Source organism: Procambarus clarkii, chromosome 43 (assembly GCF_040958095.1).
Source record: "Procambarus clarkii isolate CNS0578487 chromosome 43, FALCON_Pclarkii_2.0, whole genome shotgun sequence".
In the NCBI taxonomy this organism is placed as follows: domain Eukaryota; kingdom Metazoa; phylum Arthropoda; class Malacostraca; order Decapoda; family Cambaridae; genus Procambarus; species Procambarus clarkii.
Window position 1 is genome coordinate 8,271,820 of NC_091192.1, and position 19,196 is coordinate 8,291,015.

The 19,196-nt window shown below is 40.7% G+C and overlaps 1 protein-coding gene across 2 annotated transcripts in view; it reads right to left on the reverse strand.

Moving 5' to 3' along the window:
- Positions 1 to 2,586: 2,586 nt before the first annotated feature.
- LOC138349997 (hepatic lectin-like) overlaps positions 2,587 to 19,196 on the reverse strand; it is a 79,558-nt gene continuing 62,948 nt past the window's right edge. Inside the window, exon 3 of one of the 2 annotated variants that reach the window (XM_069300027.1) lies at positions 2,587 to 2,846. In XM_069300027.1, coding sequence (XP_069156128.1) covers positions 2,602 to 2,846 — 245 coding nt within the window. In that variant the 3' untranslated portion in view covers positions 2,587 to 2,601. Of the gene's footprint in view, positions 2,847 to 6,845; positions 10,189 to 19,196 lie in introns of those variants that run through there. The other variant, XM_069300026.1, reaches the window with a different exon arrangement.

Sequence of the window (19,196 nt, forward strand, 5' to 3'; positions counted from 1 at the left end):
TGGTTTCAATCATATTCCTGTCTGGGTCTTCTGTCGTTAGGTGGGGGGTTATATATGACTACTACTATAATTTTTTGTCCTCCAGTTGCTATGGTGCCTGATATGTAGTCACTGAAACCTTCACAGCTCTGATTAACCATCTCTTCAAAACTCCAACCTTTTTTATCAGCAAAGCTACACCACCTCCTCCTCCTCTCCCTTATTTTTCTTTCCACACTACATAGTAGTCCTGTGGAAACACTGCATTTGTTATGGTTTTCGTTAGCTTTGTTTCTGTGAGTGCTATTATGTCTGGGTTTTCTTCTAGTGCCCATTTTCCGAGTTCACTTGTTTTATTTGCAATCCCATCTATGTTAGAGTACATTGCCTTGAAGCTCACTTTCTTCTGTTCATTTTCTTGTCACCTTCTTGGTGAGCTGGTGGGGAAAGCTGTTCCCTGGGTGTGAAGATCTGTGAGGTGGTTTGCAGGGTCTCAGAGGATTTTGGGGTGGGGGTTCAAGGGAAGGGGGGGGGGCAGGTAGGGTATGGGGTAAGGAGATAGGGAGTGAGGGATATGGAGGATATGGGGTGAGGAGGGAGGAGGAATAGGGAGGGTATGAGATGAAGGGAGAGGGGGGAAGGCAGGAGAGGGGGGGGGCATAGTGGGAATGGGGGAGGGGTGACAGGGGTTGGAATGGGGTGGGTGGGAGGGAGGGTTGGGTGAACATTTGAGTGGGGGCAGGTAGGGTGAGGGGAAGGGAGGGTTTCTATGCAGAGGGGGGTGGTGGTGTTGCCCTCCCCTCTAGTGTTGCTGGGATGATGGTTGTGGGTTCCTCTCTTGTCTCTGGGACTGTTGTGTTGGGGGCTGTGATTTCCTGGTTTACTCCACTCTCCCTGCGCTTCCTCCTTGCCTCTGCTGCCCTGGCTCTCTCCTCCTTCGCCCTGTCCCTCTGCAGGTATACTTTTTTGAATTCATCCACTTACTGTAGATGACTAATCCTTTCTAGAATAACCTCCTTCGTGGTCTCGTTTGTAAAAACCACCTTTACCAGTCGGTTTCTGTCCTTGTTGTACCAGCCCAACCTGAGAACCTTCTCAATGTTTTATTCAGACCCTTCCATCTGTAACCCCTTCAGTATCCCATGTACTTCCTCTCTGTTCTTGCTATTCCATTCCTGCCTATTGGATCCTTCCTGTTCTTTGATGCCTACAACTACCACTGATCTTTTTCTTTCGAGCAGCTGACTGGTGCACCTTACTGCTTCCTGTGAGGTAGCTGCTTGCATGGCTACCTACGTCACTGTGTCCATTGCTTCTGAGCTCTTTCTCAGTATTTCCACAAATGTTTCAGATACAGAGGTATTTCCTTCCAATGCACAATTTCCATCTTCCCTCTGGATGATTATTTGATGCTCAGTCTTATTATTTTTCTCCGTGAGGGATTTGATCTCCTCTGCTACTGTCAGCTCACTTTGCAGGTTATTAATTGTTTTCTTTATTTCATGCGTCTCCTTCCTGAATTCCTCCCAAACTTGAGCTAACATTTCCTTCATTGGGTCACTTTGACTTTTCCTTGTGTCCCTGGTGTGTCCTCCATCCAAATGATACCATCTAACAAATGATATCATCTCCCAAATGATACCGTGTAACGAAGATCAGTTACAAGGTATCATTTGGGAGATGAAATACTTCAAGAGTAAGAGAGAGAGAGAGAAAGACCTGGGGGTTGATATCATGCCAGACCTGTTCCCTAAAGCCCATATCAAGAAGATAACATCAGCGGCATATGCCTGGTTGGCCAACATAAGAACGGCCTTTAGAAACTAGTGTAAGGAATAATTCAGAACTTTGTATACCACATATGTCAGACCAATTCTGGAATATGTGGCTCCAGCATGGAGTCCATATCTAGTCAAGCATTAGACTAAGCTGGAAAATTTTCAAAGGTTTGCCACTAGACTGGTACCCGAATAGAGGCGTATGAGCTATGAGAGACTACGGGAATTAAACCTCACGTCACTGGGAGACATAAGAGTTAGAGGGGTCATGATCACCACATACAAGATTCTCAGAGGAACTGATAAGGTAGATAAAGACAGACTATTTAACACCAGAGACACACACACTAGGGAACACAGGTGGAAACTGAGTGCCCAAATAAGCCATAGAGACATAAGAAAGAATTTTTTCAGTGTCAGAGTAGAAGACATATGGAATTTATTAGGAAGTGATGTGGTGGAGGCTGACTCCATACACAGTTTCAAATGTAGATATGATAGAGCCCAGTAGGCTCAGGAACCTGTACACCAGTTGATTGACAGTTGAGAGGCGGAACCAGAAAGCCGAAGCTCAACCCCCAAAAGCACAACTAGGTAAGTACACATACACACACACACACATCCCTCCCCAGGATGTAGGCAGTCATAACAGGGTCATCAAGTGAAATAAAACTTTGCCAGTTTGTTTCTGCCTCGGATGGGAATCGTAACCGAACCCTTAGGCCTATGACCTCCTAGCGCTGTCCACTAGGCCTCGCATGTGTATGTGTGTGTGTGTGTGTGTGTGTGTGTGTGTGTGTGTGTGTGTGTGTGTGTGGACACCACAACAACACCAATGCCATGCTTAAATAGCCGGAGTGACACCCTGCTGACACACGAAGTAATAAGTCGCAGAGCAACTAATATTTACAAGGCGCATTCTATCAGTAACCTCGCTCACACGATAAAGTTGGACACAGTCATATGAGGTAGATCTAGGTGAGGCGGGATCCCAGTAAGAGGCTTCCAGACGCATTGGTGTTCCATCTACCCATGTCCAGTAATCTTGGTGGTTCTGGTCAGTGCCGCCCACCCAGAGGAAGTTTAGTCCTGTTGAAGTTAAAGTTAATATAGAAGGCGGCTGTACCGTGAAAGGGTGGGGTAGGAGACATTATGGGAGATCAGTAGATAATATATGATAGCATACCTATAGGAGAAGGACGAGTAACCCTAATAATAGACATGCACTGTAGATGTGAAGAGATTAAAGCTCTTAACTGCAGTGGGTTCACCGGCTACGTCAGAGGAGTCATAATAGTGATCTGAGTAATTGTTGTGGCAGTAATTCATGACCCGCCTACAACAGCAAGGGATATAGGCAGAATATTTTGGTAAAAATATATCTTATCATTTGAGTGGGGGAATTTATTAGCAGCCAGGATGAGTAGAAAATGCATAATTGTGGTGTATTTCAGTCACTGTAGAATGGAATGGAAGACTGCAGAGTGGAGTTTGGACACCAAGGCTACTGAATACCATTGCAAGAAACTTTCCTATTAAGCTTGTTGGATGAGTAGAGATAAATAGCCCATGCTTAGTTAAATATTCACCAGAATAAATGTAATATTAGAGCGGTTGAATATGACAACCCTTCAGTAGACAATAATGACAGCATTCTTAAATTTTAGTACAATGTGTAAAAAACTAAAGGACAGGGGAAGGAGAGTGATATATTTAGACACAACACAAGTGAGTATGAGAATAAGATCATTTTCACCAAGACTAAAATGTTCAGCACAACAGACAATAAACCACAATATTGAGGAGAGCATATTAAAGGGGGTTGGATATGTTGAACGAAAGGACGATAGTAGAGTGGCTGTAACGGTCTAAACTGTAAACAGCTCTCTCTCTCATTTCTTCTTATTTTTCCCCCTCCCTTCTCCCCCCTCCCCACCGGGTATCCAATGTCTTGGGACAGGATGAAGCCTAGGGTCTCATCTATCAATTCTTGAGTCAGGTGCCAGTCTTGTTGTGCTGGCACTCTCCCATCCCTCTCCCCCCGTCCAACATCTACCCATAGATCTCATATATCCTACGGGTGTTGTCACAAAGAGGCCTAGTTAAAATGATTGGCTTTAAACCTTGTTACGGACTCGTCGCTCTTGTCAGGGTGTTGAGTGGCAGTTCCAGTGCCATTTATGAGTCCGCACCCGAACTGCCCGGGAATCGTACGTAATATGGACAATGCCATCTGGTGGTGGCGGTCTAAAACTTGCAAATGGCTAAAGATTCCTGCCTTGGTTAGCCAGAAGGGTCGTTGTGAATGACCTCTGGTGAGGTGACGCATCAAGACCAGCGCCACCTAGTGCACAATGTCAACTCCCTAGTGGGTTAGTGGTATTTCCTAGTTCACCAGTATCGGCAAGGTCATTGATGACGTTTTTGTGTCCACAGAGGTGACGTCTGGGGGCAGCGGTACTGGAGACGGCAGTTCATCTTGGGCAGTCCACAGTCTCCCTACAGGGTCCTGGAAACGACCAAGTAAGCCGCCGCCGATGAAGCAGTGTGGTAGCTGCTAGTGATTTAGTGTTGAAAAGATCGGCGTACCTTTGGGACTGGCTTAGGGGAGAGACTGACGACAGGGAGTTGCCTGTTGAATAGTGGTGCTAGCTGGTCGCTAGAGACTGCTGCCAGGGGATCGCTACCCCTGTATTGTGACCCCGCTCAGCGTGTGGCTGAGGTACTCTGCCAGCGAGTAGCTGGAGAGCGGTCGTGGGGGTACAGGCACCTCATGACACTCTCGGTGGGCTGGCCCACGTACACGTGAACTCGCCGGTGTTCTTCCCAGTAAGGTTGGATACGCTACTGGACAGTGAAGAAATACTGGGGATTGATGAACTCTGCACGTGAACACGTTTGATATCCTGAGCGAAAGGATTGTACATAGGTTTAGTAATAGCCTATCTGTTCTATATATATTATTTATGGTGACGGTGTACATATATATACTTAACGGTGGTGGAAAGATATTAAATACATTGACGAAAGGAACAGTGTTTTGTTCATCCCCTCTTTTTTTATGCACTACATAGCCACTTTCTTGAAAGCATACTACCAACTTGGGGTCGGATACTATCATTTTGGTTCTACCATCAAAGAACCCGGTTGCGACCCATAGTGGCCGTAACAAACCTAGATAGGCGGAGTTTGGAGAGCCAGAGAAAATGTGCGGGGTGGGGTCACGAGGCCTACCTTGGGACAGTTAACCAAATTTTGAGTTAGTGTGATCTGGAGTGAGGAAGTGGTAACAACAGGTCTGCGAGGCCAACACCATCGCGCTGTAGGTTGCAGGGAGAAGGTAACGTTGCTTGTCAGTTATGTACACAGTGATATCCCCCAACCATTGCCTCTAGAAATAGGAACTTATACTAGGATTTTTAATTTTCCATGTGAAGTAATTATAAAATAAAGAAGTTTAAGTGTTTCCGGTTTTTAGTAAATTTTTCCCCGCCATATTATTTTAAATTCTAAAGAACCTAACATGCTGTTCGAACCTTTCCCTGTAATCCTGCATTTTCCTATTGGATCATAGTATACTCCATTGTCTTTAGTAATTAATGAAATAGTTTCTAGAATTATTCCCAAGTAATTAAATTCCAAAGTTTCTAAGTCATTAAGGATTAAATATTACTGGACTCTGTCTTCCACTGAGGGCCAGTCATACTCATATCATAATTCCTGCTGTTGTTTATATTTGTCCAGTCATAACTCCTGCTGTTTATATTTGTCCAGTCATAACTCCTGCTGTTGTTTATATTTGTCCAGTCATAACTCCTGCTGTTGTTTATATTTGTCCAGTCATAACCCAACTTGTATATATTTGTCCAGTCATAACCCAACTTGTATATATTTGTCCAGTCATAACCCAACTTGTATATATTTGTCCAGTCATAACCCAACTTGTATATATTTGTCCAGTCATAACCCAACTTGTATATATTTGTCCAGTCATAACCCAACTTGTATATATTTGTCCAGTCGAAAATCTCTGTTGTTATATTTTTCCAGCCACAACCAATGCTGTTGTATATATTTATTTATTCGTAACCATCTTCAGATTTTATATTTGTCCAGTTATAACCCCTTTTTCTTGTTTATATTTGATCAGTCATAACCCCCTGCTGTTGAAATTAAAGTTTCGGAACATTCCTTCTTTGGCTATATTTAGTTTGGGGCTCTTTAAGTGTTGTGTGTAACCTTAACTCTGTAATGTTGTGTGTAACCTTAACTCTGTAATGTTGTGTGTAACCTTAACTCTGTAATGTTGTGTGTAACCTTAACTCTGTAATGTTGTGTGTAACCTTAACTCTGTAATGTTGTGTGTAACCTTAACTCTGTAATGTTGTGTGTAACCTTAACTCTGTAATGTTGTGTGTAACCTTAACTCTGTAATGTTGTGTGTAACCTTAACTCTGTAATGTTGTGTGTAACCTTAACACAGTAATGTTGTGTGTAACCTTAACTCTGTAATGTTGTGTGTAACCTTAACACAGTAATGTTGTGTGTAACCTTAACACTGTAATGTTGTGTGTAACCTTAACACTGCAATGTTGTGTGTAACCTTAACTCTGTAATGTTGTGTGTAACCTTAACTCTGTAATGTTGTGTGTAACCTTAACACAGTAATGTTGTGTGTAACCTTAACACTGTAATGTTGTGTGTAACCTTAACACTGCAATGTTGTGTGTAACCTTAACACTGTAATGCTCCTGATTACTTTATTTTTTGCGAAGAAAAATTTCTCTAAATTTGTTATATCTGATGGGTTCAGAACAACCTGATCACAACAGCTCAGACTATTTCTGACAAGTTTGTTAATAAAAGTTATCTACAGTTAGTTTCACTGGTATAATAATCTCATCTAATCACTGGTATAATTCACTGGTCTGTTTTCTCCAAGTTCTAATTTTTCGAGATTTATATTTTCTAGTTAAATGATATTTGGTGCAAATTATTCTTGTTTTCTTAAGTAATATTCTATCTGTTTATGTCGGTGAATTTCTAGGTCATTTCTTCCAGGAGTTTGTATGTGAATCACAACACAAATGTTTGTATTTATTTATTTCAAATGCTTCAACTACATAATTTATTGATTTTGACAGATCTTTGCAAAAAACGTTAAGACATATGTCTATATCAATTATATTTTATTATCTATAGTTCACTGTCAATGTTCTCTAAAAGTTCTTAACGTTAAATTTTATCTCTGTGGCAAATCTGTTTATGAAACCAAAACCATTTTAATGTTAGCATGTCGGTAGAGGACTGTATGCTAGTTTTATCTTAGTGTTTAGCTTCGTTCTTCGCTTTATCGTCTCGTTCAGCTGTGTGTGGTGGTGTTGGGGGTGTGCTGTGTACATTACTGGTGGGTGTAGTGGTGTTGCTGAGGTGTGTAGAAGTGTGTGGTGGTTTAGGGGTGTGATGTGTACATTACTGGTGGGTGTAGTGGTGTTGCTGAGGTGTGTAGCAGTGTGTGGTGGTTTAGGGGTGTGATGTGTACATTACTGGTGGGTGTAGTGGTGTTGCTGAGGTGTGTAGCAGTGTATGGTGGTTTAGGGGTGTGATGTGTACATTACTGGTGGGTGTAGTGGTGTTGCTGAGGTGTGTAGCAGTGTGTGGTGGTTTAGGGGTGTGATGTGTACATTACTGGTGGGTGTAGTGAGGATCCTGAAGGGTGTAACAAGATCCGTTTAACTCCTAGGTATTGCTAGGTAACAGGAACATCAGGGTGAAGGAAACCCTGCCAATTTGTTTTGACGCCGGCTGCCGGGATCGAACCCGGGTCCCTAGGTCCACGAGTCTAGAACGCTAACACTCGGCCAGTCAGCCCTCGTGTGTGTGTGTGTACTCACCTAATTGTGCTTGCGGGGGTTGAGCTCTGGCTCTTTGGTCCCGCCTCTCAACCGTCAATCAACTGGTGTACAGATTCCTGAGCCTACTGGGCTCTATCATATCTACATTTTAAACTGTGTATGGAGTCAGCCTCCACCACATCACTTCCTAGTGCATTCCATGTACTAACTACTCTGACACTGAAAAAGTTCTTTCTAACGTCTCTGTGGCTCATTTGGGTACTCAGCTTCCACCTGTGTCCCCTTGTTCTCGTCCCACCAGTGTTGAATAGTTCATCCTTGTTTACCCGGTCGATTCCCCTGAGGATTTTGTAGGTTGTGGTCATGTCCCCCCTTACTCTTCTGTCTTCCAGTGTCGTAAGGTGCATTTCCCGCAGCCTTTCCTCATAACTCATGCCTCTTAGTTCTGGGACTAGTCTAGTAGCATACCTTTGGACTTTTTCCAGCTTCGTCTTGTGCTTGACAAGGTACGGGTTCCATGCTGGGGCCGCATACTCCAGGATTGGTCTTACATATGTTGTGTACAAGATTCTGAATGATTCCTTACCCAGGTTCCTGAACGCCGTTCTGATGTTAGCCAGCCTCACATATGCCGCAGACATTATTCTCTTTATGTGGGCTTCAGGAGACAGGTTTGGTGTGATATCAACTCCTAGATCTTTCTCTCTGTCTGTTTCATTAAGTACTTCATCTCCTATTCTGTATCCTGTGTCTGGCCTCCTGTTTCCACCGCCTAGTTTCATTACTTTGCATTTACTCGGGTTGAACTTTAACAGCCATTTGTTGGACCATTCACTTTGTCTAGGTCATTTTGTAGCCTCCTACAATCATCCTCTGTTTCAATCCTCCTCATAATTTTTGCATCATAAGCAAACATTGAGAGAAACGAGTCTATGCCCTCTGGGAGATCATTTACATATATCAGAAACAGTATAGGTCCAAGGACTGATCCCTGCGGGACTCCACTTGTACCGTCTCGTCAATCTGAGACCTCACCCCTCACATTGACTCGTTGTCTCCTGTTGCTTATATTGGTACTTCTGTATCCAATGGAGTACCTTCCCTTTCACTTCAGCCTGCATCTCCAGCTTTTTCACTAGCCTCTTGTGTGGTACTGTATCAAAGGCTTTCTGGCAATCCAAAACTATGCAGTCTACCCAGCCTTCTCTTTCTTGCCTGATTTTTGTTGCCTGGTCATAGAATTCAAGTAACCCTGTGGTGCAGGACCTGCCATCCCTGAACCCACGTTGATGCTGTTTTACAAAGTTCTTTCGTTCCAGATGTTCCACTTGCTTTCTTTGCACAATCTTCTCCATCAGCTTGCATGGTATGCAGGTTAGGGACACTGGCCTGTAGTTCAGTGCTTCCTGTCTATCCCCCTTTCTTGTATATCGGGACTACGTTAGCTGCTTTCCAAATTTCTGGCAGTTCCCCTGTTGCCAGTGATTTGTTATACACTATGGAGAGTGGCAGGCACAGTTCTTCTGTTCCTTCCTTTAGTATCCAAGGGGAGATTCCATTTGGGGCTATAGCCTTTGTCACATCCAACTCTAGTAAACACTTCCTTACTTCCCCGCTGGTAATCTCAAACTCTTCCAGTGGTTCCTGGTTAGCTATTCCCACACTTGCCTCTGGAATTTCTCCTTGCTCTAAGGTGAAGACCTCCTGGACTTTCTTTTCCAGTTCCTCAAACACTAACTTTTCATTTGTAGTGAATCCTTCTGCCCCTAACCTTAATTTCATAACCTGTTCCTTTACTGTTGTTTTTCTCCTGATGTGCCTGTGCAAGCAATTTAGGCTGAGTCTTTGCCTTGCTTGCGATGTCATTTTCGTATTGTCTTTCTGCCTCTCTTCTCATCTTGACATATTCATTCCTGGCACTCTGGTGTCTTTCTCTGCTCTGAAGTGTCCTGTTATTCCTATAGTTTCTCCACGCCTATTTACTTTGCTGCTTAGCTAGTCTACATCTCTGATTAAACCATGGGTTTCTCATTTTCATTTCACTGTTTTCCTTTTGGAGTGGGACAAACTTGTTTGCTGCTTCCTTGCACTTCTACGTGATGTAGTCCATCGTGCCTTGGCCCGTCTTTTCCCTGAGCTCTGTTTCCCATGGTGTGTTTTTGTGTGTGTGTGTGTGTGTGTGTGTGTGTGTGTGTGTGTGTGTGTGTGTGTGTGTGTGTGTGTGTGTGTGTGTGTGTGTGTGTGTGTGAGTGTGTGTGTGTGTGTGTGTGTGAGTGTGTGTGTGTGTGTGGGTGAGTGGGTGTGTATACCACAACAGCACCAATGCCATGTCTAAATAGCCGGGGTGACACCCTGCTGACACACGAAGGAATTTCTCACATTGCAAATAATATTTATAATGCGCACTCGAACAATAACCTCGGTCACAAGATCAAGACGAGCACAGTCATATGAGGTAGATCTAGGTGAGGCGGGATCCCAGTAAGAGGCTTCCAGACGCATTGGTGTTCCATCTACCCACGTCCAGTAATCTTCGTGGTTCTGGTCAGTGCCGCCCACCCAGAGGAAGTTTAGTCCTGTTGAAGTTAAAGTTAATATAGAAGGCGGCTGTACCGTGAAGGGGTGGGGTAGGAGACATTATGGGATATCAGTAGATAATATATGATAGCATACCTATAGGAGAAGGACGAGTAACCCTAATGATAGACATGCACTGTAGATGTGAAGAGATTAAAGCTCTTAACTGCAGTGGGTTCACCGGCTACGTCAGAGGAGTCATAATAGTGATCTGAGTAATTGTTGTGGCAGTAATTCATGACCCGCCTACAACAGCAAGGGATATAGGCAGAATATTTTGGTAAAAATATATCTTATCATTTGAGTGGGGAAATTTATTAGCAGCCAGGATGAGTAGAAAATGCATAATTGTAGGGTATTTCAGTCACTGTAGAATGGAATGGAAGACATTAAACCACTGCAGAGTGGAGTTTGGACACCAAGGCTAATGAATACCATTGCAAGAAACTTTCCTATTAAGCTTGTTGGATGAGTAGAGATAAATAGCCCATGCTTAGTTAAATATTCACTAGAATAAATATAATATTAGAGCGGTTGAATATGACATCCTTCAGTAGACAATAATGACAGCGTTCTGAAATTTTAGTACAATGTGTAAAAAAAAGTAAAGAACGGGGGAAGGAGAACAATATACTTAGACAAAACACCTTATCAAAGTAAACATAACCTCTCCTTCAATATTCTTGTTTACTTAACTGTGTAAATAATCACTCACCAGGAAATTATCACAAGGTCATACACACCTTATCCCTCCCCCTCCCTCCCTCATTCCCTCCATGCCCCTCACACCCATCCGCTCACTTATCTCCATCTTACCCCCAGCTTCACCAGCATCTCACCCCTTCCACAACTCCACCCAAACTTCACCTCCCCCCAGATCCGTTCTCAACTCTGTCCCACAAGAATTTGAAATGTAGCTATTACCAATAATTTTACCAAATTTGTGTGTGTTCTCTCCATGTTCACAGTATATTCTTTGCACAACTTTTATACTCATTATTCATGTTCTCAGCAAATTCTCTGCAAGTTCAAATATTTGTTTTCACCTGTTTCTCCGGGTTCTTCTAATTCTTTGCCAGTTCAATTCATATTCTCCCCTGTTTCTCAGTGTTCTTCGCATTCCCCTTATGTTCTGTGTTCTTTGTTATGTTTATATAATGTTCTCAGAATGTTTTTCAAAAGTTTGTTGTTCATTCTTCATATACTCTATATATTCCTTTCATGTTTTCTTGTTCTCTGTAAGTTGAATTCATGTTTCCTGCATGTTCACTGTGTTCTTCCCATTCTCTCACATATTCTCTGTTTCTTTAAAATCATATGTACATTTTTTTGTAATTCATTAAATAGTTCATGGTTATGTATTATCAATCGCATTACTGTCCCCTAACAAAGTTAGTTAAAATTCATTTAGTAATTTACAATTTTATTTAGTCACTAACTGTATTCGGCCACGCATTGCTGTGGTTCAACAATGCTTGTGTGTTGCTGAGTCACAGCAACCTTCCCCTGTCTCCTAGTCCTCCACACCATTTCCCCCTCCCCCATCTTCTCGTTCTTCTATCCATTCCTCACTCCCACTCCCCTCGTCCTCCCAACCATTCCCCACTCCCCCATTCCTTTGTCCTCTCCACCATCCCCTCGTCCTCCCATCCATTCCCCATTCCCTGTCCCCTCGTCCTCCTCATAATCAACTCCCTCGTAGTCCCCACCATTACCCCCTCCCATGTTCCCTTGTCCTCCCCATCATCTCTCACTCCTGCCCCTCATCCTCCGCACTCACTTCTCCGGTGCATTCCCAAATGATCTGATATTCCTATCAGAAAACTGGGAACATCAAATGACCTGATGTTCCCATCACTGAAATATAAGAAAAACAGCTATAAAAAAAACTAAATGAAAAATGAACAAATGAAAAAGTAAAATATTCTCATGAAATGAACGGTATGGTAAAAAAACACAGCTCAATTCCAACGCAATGTCAATCAAAATAATTAAAGCAAAATTAAAATAAATCGAAATCTATGAAAATTCAATTTATCAACACAATTGGAAACATTGAAATGGAATCGTAACATATTTTGTATAGCGTGTGTTGCTCTTACGTGCAACAGATGGCACTGTTTCCTAAAAAGGAATGATTTTTGCCTGTCACAGGTGTGGCATCTATACTTATACTTACAAAATGAACGGTATGGTAAACAGCATAGCTCAATTCCAACGCAATGGCAGACAAAATAATTAAATAATAATAAAAATAAATCGAAATCTATGAAAATTCAATTTATCAATGCAATCGGAAACAATGAATTGGAATCATAACATAGTATAGCATGTGTTGCTATTACATGAAACAGATGGCACTGTTTTAAAAAAAAAACATGTTTTTACCTGTCACAGGTGTGGCATCTATATGGTAGGCATATATAAACAAGCGCATATTTGAATAGATCGTTGTGCCAAAATTTCATAGCAATCAGTGAAGTAATTTCGGAGATTACAGCGTGTGTTGCTCTTACGTCCCACAGATGGCGCTATTTTCCAAAAAAAAAAAATGCTTTTTCTTGTCACAGGTGAGGCAAGTATATAGTAGGTATAAGATTACATCCCTATTTGAATCCAACGTTGTCTCCAAATTTCAAGGGAATCAGTGAAGAACTTTCGGAGATTAGCAATTTTGAACAAACGAACATTTACATTTTTATTTACTTGGATTTACCAATGTTTATTTTCAAACAACTATGTCAATGTGTTTCTTTATTAACTTATTATTTCTTACTAATAAAGATTTTAAACAAATCTGCACTTTATACATTTATAGTTTACCAAGACATTCTTTTCTTATTGTTTCTTAACAAAATTATTCGTCAATCAACTGAAAATAGTCACGTTCATTATTTTTCATAATTTCTTAACAAAAATAACACTTCTCTCAACTGAAAATAGTAAAGTGCAGCTTCTTTCAACACTTTCTTAACTACTATTATGTTTCTTTCGATCCCAAAAAATACTCAAAGGGATCTTTCAACACTGTTCTTAACTAACATTATGCTTCGTGGAATAAGAAAAAATAGTCAAGAGTAATTTCATTAAATCATTTCTTAACAAAAAAAATGCTCCAAAACTTCTTTGTGCATCAAATGACTCTCACATGTCAACTTATTTTCAAATGACATACTCAAGGACATTAAGAATACTATTCATGCCATCAAAGTTAATCTCAGAGCCTTTAAGAATACACACAAAGATATCAAAATACTATTCATACTATCAAAGGTAATCTCGGAAACAATAAGAATACTCTCCAAGCATTAAAAGACTCTCTGTGTTGTATTTACATAAAAATGATACTCTTTAATCATCTTTGTTCTTTAATTTAAAGAATCTCTCCAAGACATCTTTACTCAGCAATAATACGTTCCAAGATCGTTTATTTAACATTTGTACTTTTCTAAGACATCTTTAAGCTTCAAATAATTTTCTAATACATCTTCGCGCTCTAAAGAAACTCTCTAAAATGGCAATAATACATTCCGATATAATTTAATAATCATTCACACTCTTTAACGTAACGTTACATAAAATAATTACTTTTTAGAACTTCTTTGTACATCAAATAATACTCTCACCATAACATTCTTCTTCATTCAATAAATAAGTATCAAGAACTTTGTTTCTGTGACATATTTAAACCAAAGCTTGTGTTAAACTTACTAAGACACTGCATTATGTAATCATAATCAATTTTAAGTATTATATCGAACTAAACATTTACAACTTTTTTCGTAACATTTGTAACATTTCTTATTATGTAACATCCTCTATGCACTAGGGTTTCTCTGTCATATATAACAAACGGTTACCAAAGACATATCTTGTAACGCGTTTATTCAATAACTTTTAGCAACCTGATATTATAGCTCTGACAAAACTTTTTTTTATCAACTTAATACAGAGATACTAAGACAACCATGTTAATAGCATTTTAATATGTTTCACATCTCTGTTCGTAATAACTCTTTCAAAAAAATACGATTCTTTAATTAACCAATGAGCTGCGCAACGCGCCTGCAGGCGCTCGACAGAGGGTACGCAACACGCCTCCAGGATCTTATAGGTATAGTTTCAATCAAAACTCCCGCGGCTACATGGGGTTCACATCAGTTTCCTCATAACTCTTGTACACAGACGCCATTAAAAAAAACGTGTGCAACATTCCCGGGTGAGAGAGCCTCAGTACTGAGTGAGCAAACGAGGCTGGCACTCGCAGCATGAGCTCACAGCACTGCTGTTCAGCTTGTGACCACAGCATCACCTAATAATGTCAAAATATATATGTAACTGGTATTATTTAGCCATGATAGTATTACAGAAGAGCCTGAGTGTGATAATGACTGCGTACAATGTTCAAATATCAGTGAATCAATGCTATTCACGATCTTCACAGCGCTAGCCATAGCACCACGGCATTATTTCGTCCATCTAGGAATCTTCAAACGACTTCTTATATTACTTTACAAAATAAACTTGTGGTCAATTATTCATTTACAAGATTTAGTGACCAGGATTGTGATAATAGCAGAATTGTGGTGATAATTAGCACTGTGCGTATTTTTATGGGAGGAGGAATTTTGAGGAGGGAGGGAGGGAGGGTATCCAGGTAGCGTCACTGTATGTGGCAGCCACTCTTGTTTTGCTCCCCATACTAGCTTAGTGGTTCCCTATGGTAAACACATATGTACATTGGTATATACAATGTGTGTATAGTGTAATAACAGCAACAGGAGTATGTTGGGAGGAGCCATTTTGGTGAGAGAGGTGGCGTCGCATTCGTAGTGTCGTCTGCTGGCTGCTGTGTGATTTCTCATGCAGTGTATGGTGGCCAGTGTGCTGTTTGGACACAGTACCGGATTACTTGCATAGTTATGGTGAATAACGTGTGTAGTGTAATAAATACAATAACAGTATGGGGGGGGAGGACGAGTGTTGGCGAGTAAGGTGTAAGGAGTAAGCTAGGTGTTGGAGGAGTGACGGAGGGCTAGCTAGGTGTGGCAGCTCACACTTGCGGAGTTCTGAGTGAGTTGATGGTGAATGTATATAATGTGTGATAGTGTAGTGTGTAAATATGTTGTAAATATACATAAATGAATATGAAACATTGGATATATGAGCAATATATATGGACACATTTGTGACACATATAACACAGTGTCTTGGAACAGTACGGATGTTCTACTGCCATAATATTGAGTACGTGTTCATTATACATAGGATTGGGAAGGAAAAACAAAACAAATGTGTTTAGAAATGTATGTAAAAAATGAACAAAAAATATTTGTGGCAACTCACACATGTTGAAGCTTTTTTTTTATTATTATTATTTTCTACCACAGACGTGGCCACACATTTACAATGCTAACCAGCATATATAAATTTTCTTCTGTCCTCCATGGACAGGGTTAGAGATGTGTTAAACATATAGTTCAAGGGTTTATTGAACACTCAACCACAGAAGGTGATTCGGTGCTTTTAAAATGTTAAGCTAACCTACATACGTAAATACATAGATACACAGATTTACGTATGCCCTACATAAAGTGTTTGATGTGTCTTTTACATAGTGTCATTAATGTACATTCACAAAGGTGAAATGTAATTCTGATCAGCTTCCATATATACTTTATACCCATACATATACATACACACACACATATACATACATATATACACACACATATGCATTCACATACATTTGTCTCCTTTACTCTGACAAGGTGAGATAGCTGATAAAGAAACTAGTGTGCAATTAAGCACTTAATCACTGAAGGTGATGAAGGTGCTTTTACAAGCTCAGGTTATATAGTTACACTATATATATACATTGTATAATTGATATATTACATGGTCAATCTTGGATACAAGTTCAATATATCAAGTGTTCCAGTACTCATATAGTAATTACAGAGTTCAGCATACCTTAGCCCAGGAGGGCGAAAGTCAGTCAGTATGGGACATTCTACAATATAATGTTCAAGAGAGTGCATGTTTTCTCTTTCACAAAGTTGACACATTGTGTACTCGACATTTAGGTTTTGAGAAAGCTGCCAGATACGTCTATATCCCAGGCGTATTCTGGCTACTATAATATCACATTGCCGGGTTCTTGTTCTATTAGTCCCATATGTGAATGTCTCCTCACGATATCTATCATAATATTTAATGCTACAACTTTCAGGTCTTTGTGAATTTGTTAGGTCGGTGAGATTTTCATTAGCTATTTGTTTAAGTATTCTCTTTGTCACTGCTAATGAAACACCCATATCAATTTCTACCACTGGTTTTCTGCAGGCTGTCTTAGCAAGCATATCAACAGTGTCATGCCTTGAGATGCCAACATGTGATGGTATCCATAGCAATTTAATCTCAAATCTGTTTTCTTTAGCAGCTAAAACATTCATTCGAATATCACTGACTATTTTCTGGGTGTCACTACTATGTGCGTTCAATGCCAGGAGTGCACTCTGCGAGTCACAGTATATAAGTCCACTGCCTTTGTCTTTTAAAAATTCAGTGGCAAGGTATATGCCTGCAAGTTCGGTTTGAGTTGTACTTGCCCAGTCATTGACGCGCTTCATTGCTGTATGTACGAGAGAAGATTGTTCAAATATGTTACATGCACATCCGGTACATCGTCCACCTTCTTCTACAGAGCCGTCGGTATAGCACTGATACACATCGTTACCCATACTCTGAGTACTTTCAGTGATGCTTTTCAGTGTTAATTGTTTTAATAATGTAGTGTGCACACTATCTTTCTTGGGCGCATTTACAAAATCAACTGATAGATCCCAGTTATCCCATGGAGTAATTGGCTGATTAATCATTAGTTGAGTTGGGTACATATTTAATATTTTGATGGAGTTGGCTACCTTGTAGAACCAATATACATAATCAGATTTCGTTCTTCTTCTATAGACCTCAGGTGAGTGCAGCATATTAGAAAGTTTAGCTTGAAACTTCATGTGTTGTCTAGATCTACTCAATGCCTTCACGCCGAAAACTGTGCTAATAGACAAAATTCTCTCACTTATGGTAGGTAATTTTAACTCTGCTCTCATATTAACTATTCTCGTGGACTTTCAAGAAATCAAAGAGATTTCAGCTCTTTGCCAGTATACAGTGTTAGTTGTAGAGCATTGTAGTCAATCACAGAGCGTATAAATGATACATAAAACATTCTAGCAAGTCTCACGTTAAGTCCATGATTGACACCAACAAGGACCTGCAAGGGCTTTAATCTCTCCCAAAGTCTCCTCCTGAGAGAAGAAAGTTACCCAGGGTCGTTAATGGGGACACCAAGGTATCTGTAAGACTCGCAGCTCTCAAGTGCTCGCCCATCTATATGATAATTGGCTGGTGAAATACCACATGGAATGAGGGCACGGGTTTTCTGTACAGAGATAAGGAGGCCACATTCCTCAGCTCTAGTAACAAAAGCGTCGAGCAGAACTTGCATTCTAGGCTCGGTGGCAGCCTGTAAACATATATCATCAGCATAACAAATGACAGTGTCTTCATTATTAGTTGGAAGATCTTTAATAAGTTTATGCATCAGAACGTTGAACAACAAGGGACTGAGGACCCCTCCTTGTGGAGTTCCCAGTTCAAAGTGTTTGCTCTCTGTGTTTTTAACACCATTAATCAAAACATATGCTGTTCGATTAGACAAATAGCCCTTTATCCATTTCAGTAATTTTCCTTGTATTCCCAGCTCGACAAGCTGTTCCAGTATGATTTCTCTGTTTGCTGTATCAAAAGCTGCTGCTAGGTCGATGAAGACTGTTTGAGGGGGAAGCTTCAATATGTGCGAAGTACTCAGCAAAACAGTGTTGTGTACTGAGCCCAGGCATAAATCCAAACAGTTGGGGTGACAGGTGCCCCTGTATACGATACATGAGTCGGTTAAGAACAATACGTTCAAGCACTTTGCAAACACACGATGTTAGAGATATGGGTCTATAATTATCTGAGTGTGGTTTGGGGATGGGAACAATTACACTCTTTGTCCAAGCATCAGGTAATACTCCTTCATGTAAACTTATTCTGTACAACACTAATAGTGGATTACCTGGTACGTGTGAGACTAATCTCAGTAGACTGTAAGTAATACCATCCTCTCCAGGAGCAGTTGATTTTTCCATCTTTAGTGCATGATTTAATTCCCATTCAGTTACATCATTAAGGTCCGACACGTCGATAGCTGTACAGACAAGATTGATGGTTCGTTGTCTGTTGGGGCGTGTGTCATCAAGTTTGTGCTGTATGTTAATTGGGAGTGAGTCGTAGCTCGATGTTAGTGCCCATTGATCAAGGAGGATGTTTGCTTGTTCTAGTGGGCTGTGGTGCAGCGGTTTGGTTGGGCTGCTTCTAGAGATTTTTCGTATCTTTTCCCAAACTTCAACAAGTGTTGTTTGCTCATTTATACTTTGTAGGAACTCTTCCCAATGTTTATTACGTATAACGTTGCTCATGTCTCTCACCTCTCTATTTGCAACTAGAAATGCATGCAAGTCACCTTGTGCTTTGGTTCGTTTGTACGTATCTCCTAGTTGCTTTACTCGTTCATGTTCTTTAACAAATACGGGGTCAAGGACCCACTTGGGTGGTGGTAGGTGTTGGCCACTTCTGCTAGGCTTACGGCCTGTTCCCCAACACACCCATGTGTCGTAGTAGGTAGTAATCGTATCAACGAGATCTCTGGAGAAGGCTTGTACATTCATTATTGTGTAATCTTGATACCATTTTGATATACAATTAATAATGTGGTCATCCAAGCCATATGGAATATTCATTTTCTGTCTCTGATGTCTACTAGGTACATCACACTGTACCTCATAGGAAGCAGAAACTGCATAGTGATCACTAACTAAGGGATTTACCAACGAACATTCTATCCTATCTTGCACAAGGTTTCTACCCATTACATAATCAAGTCTGCCTCCCATTAAAT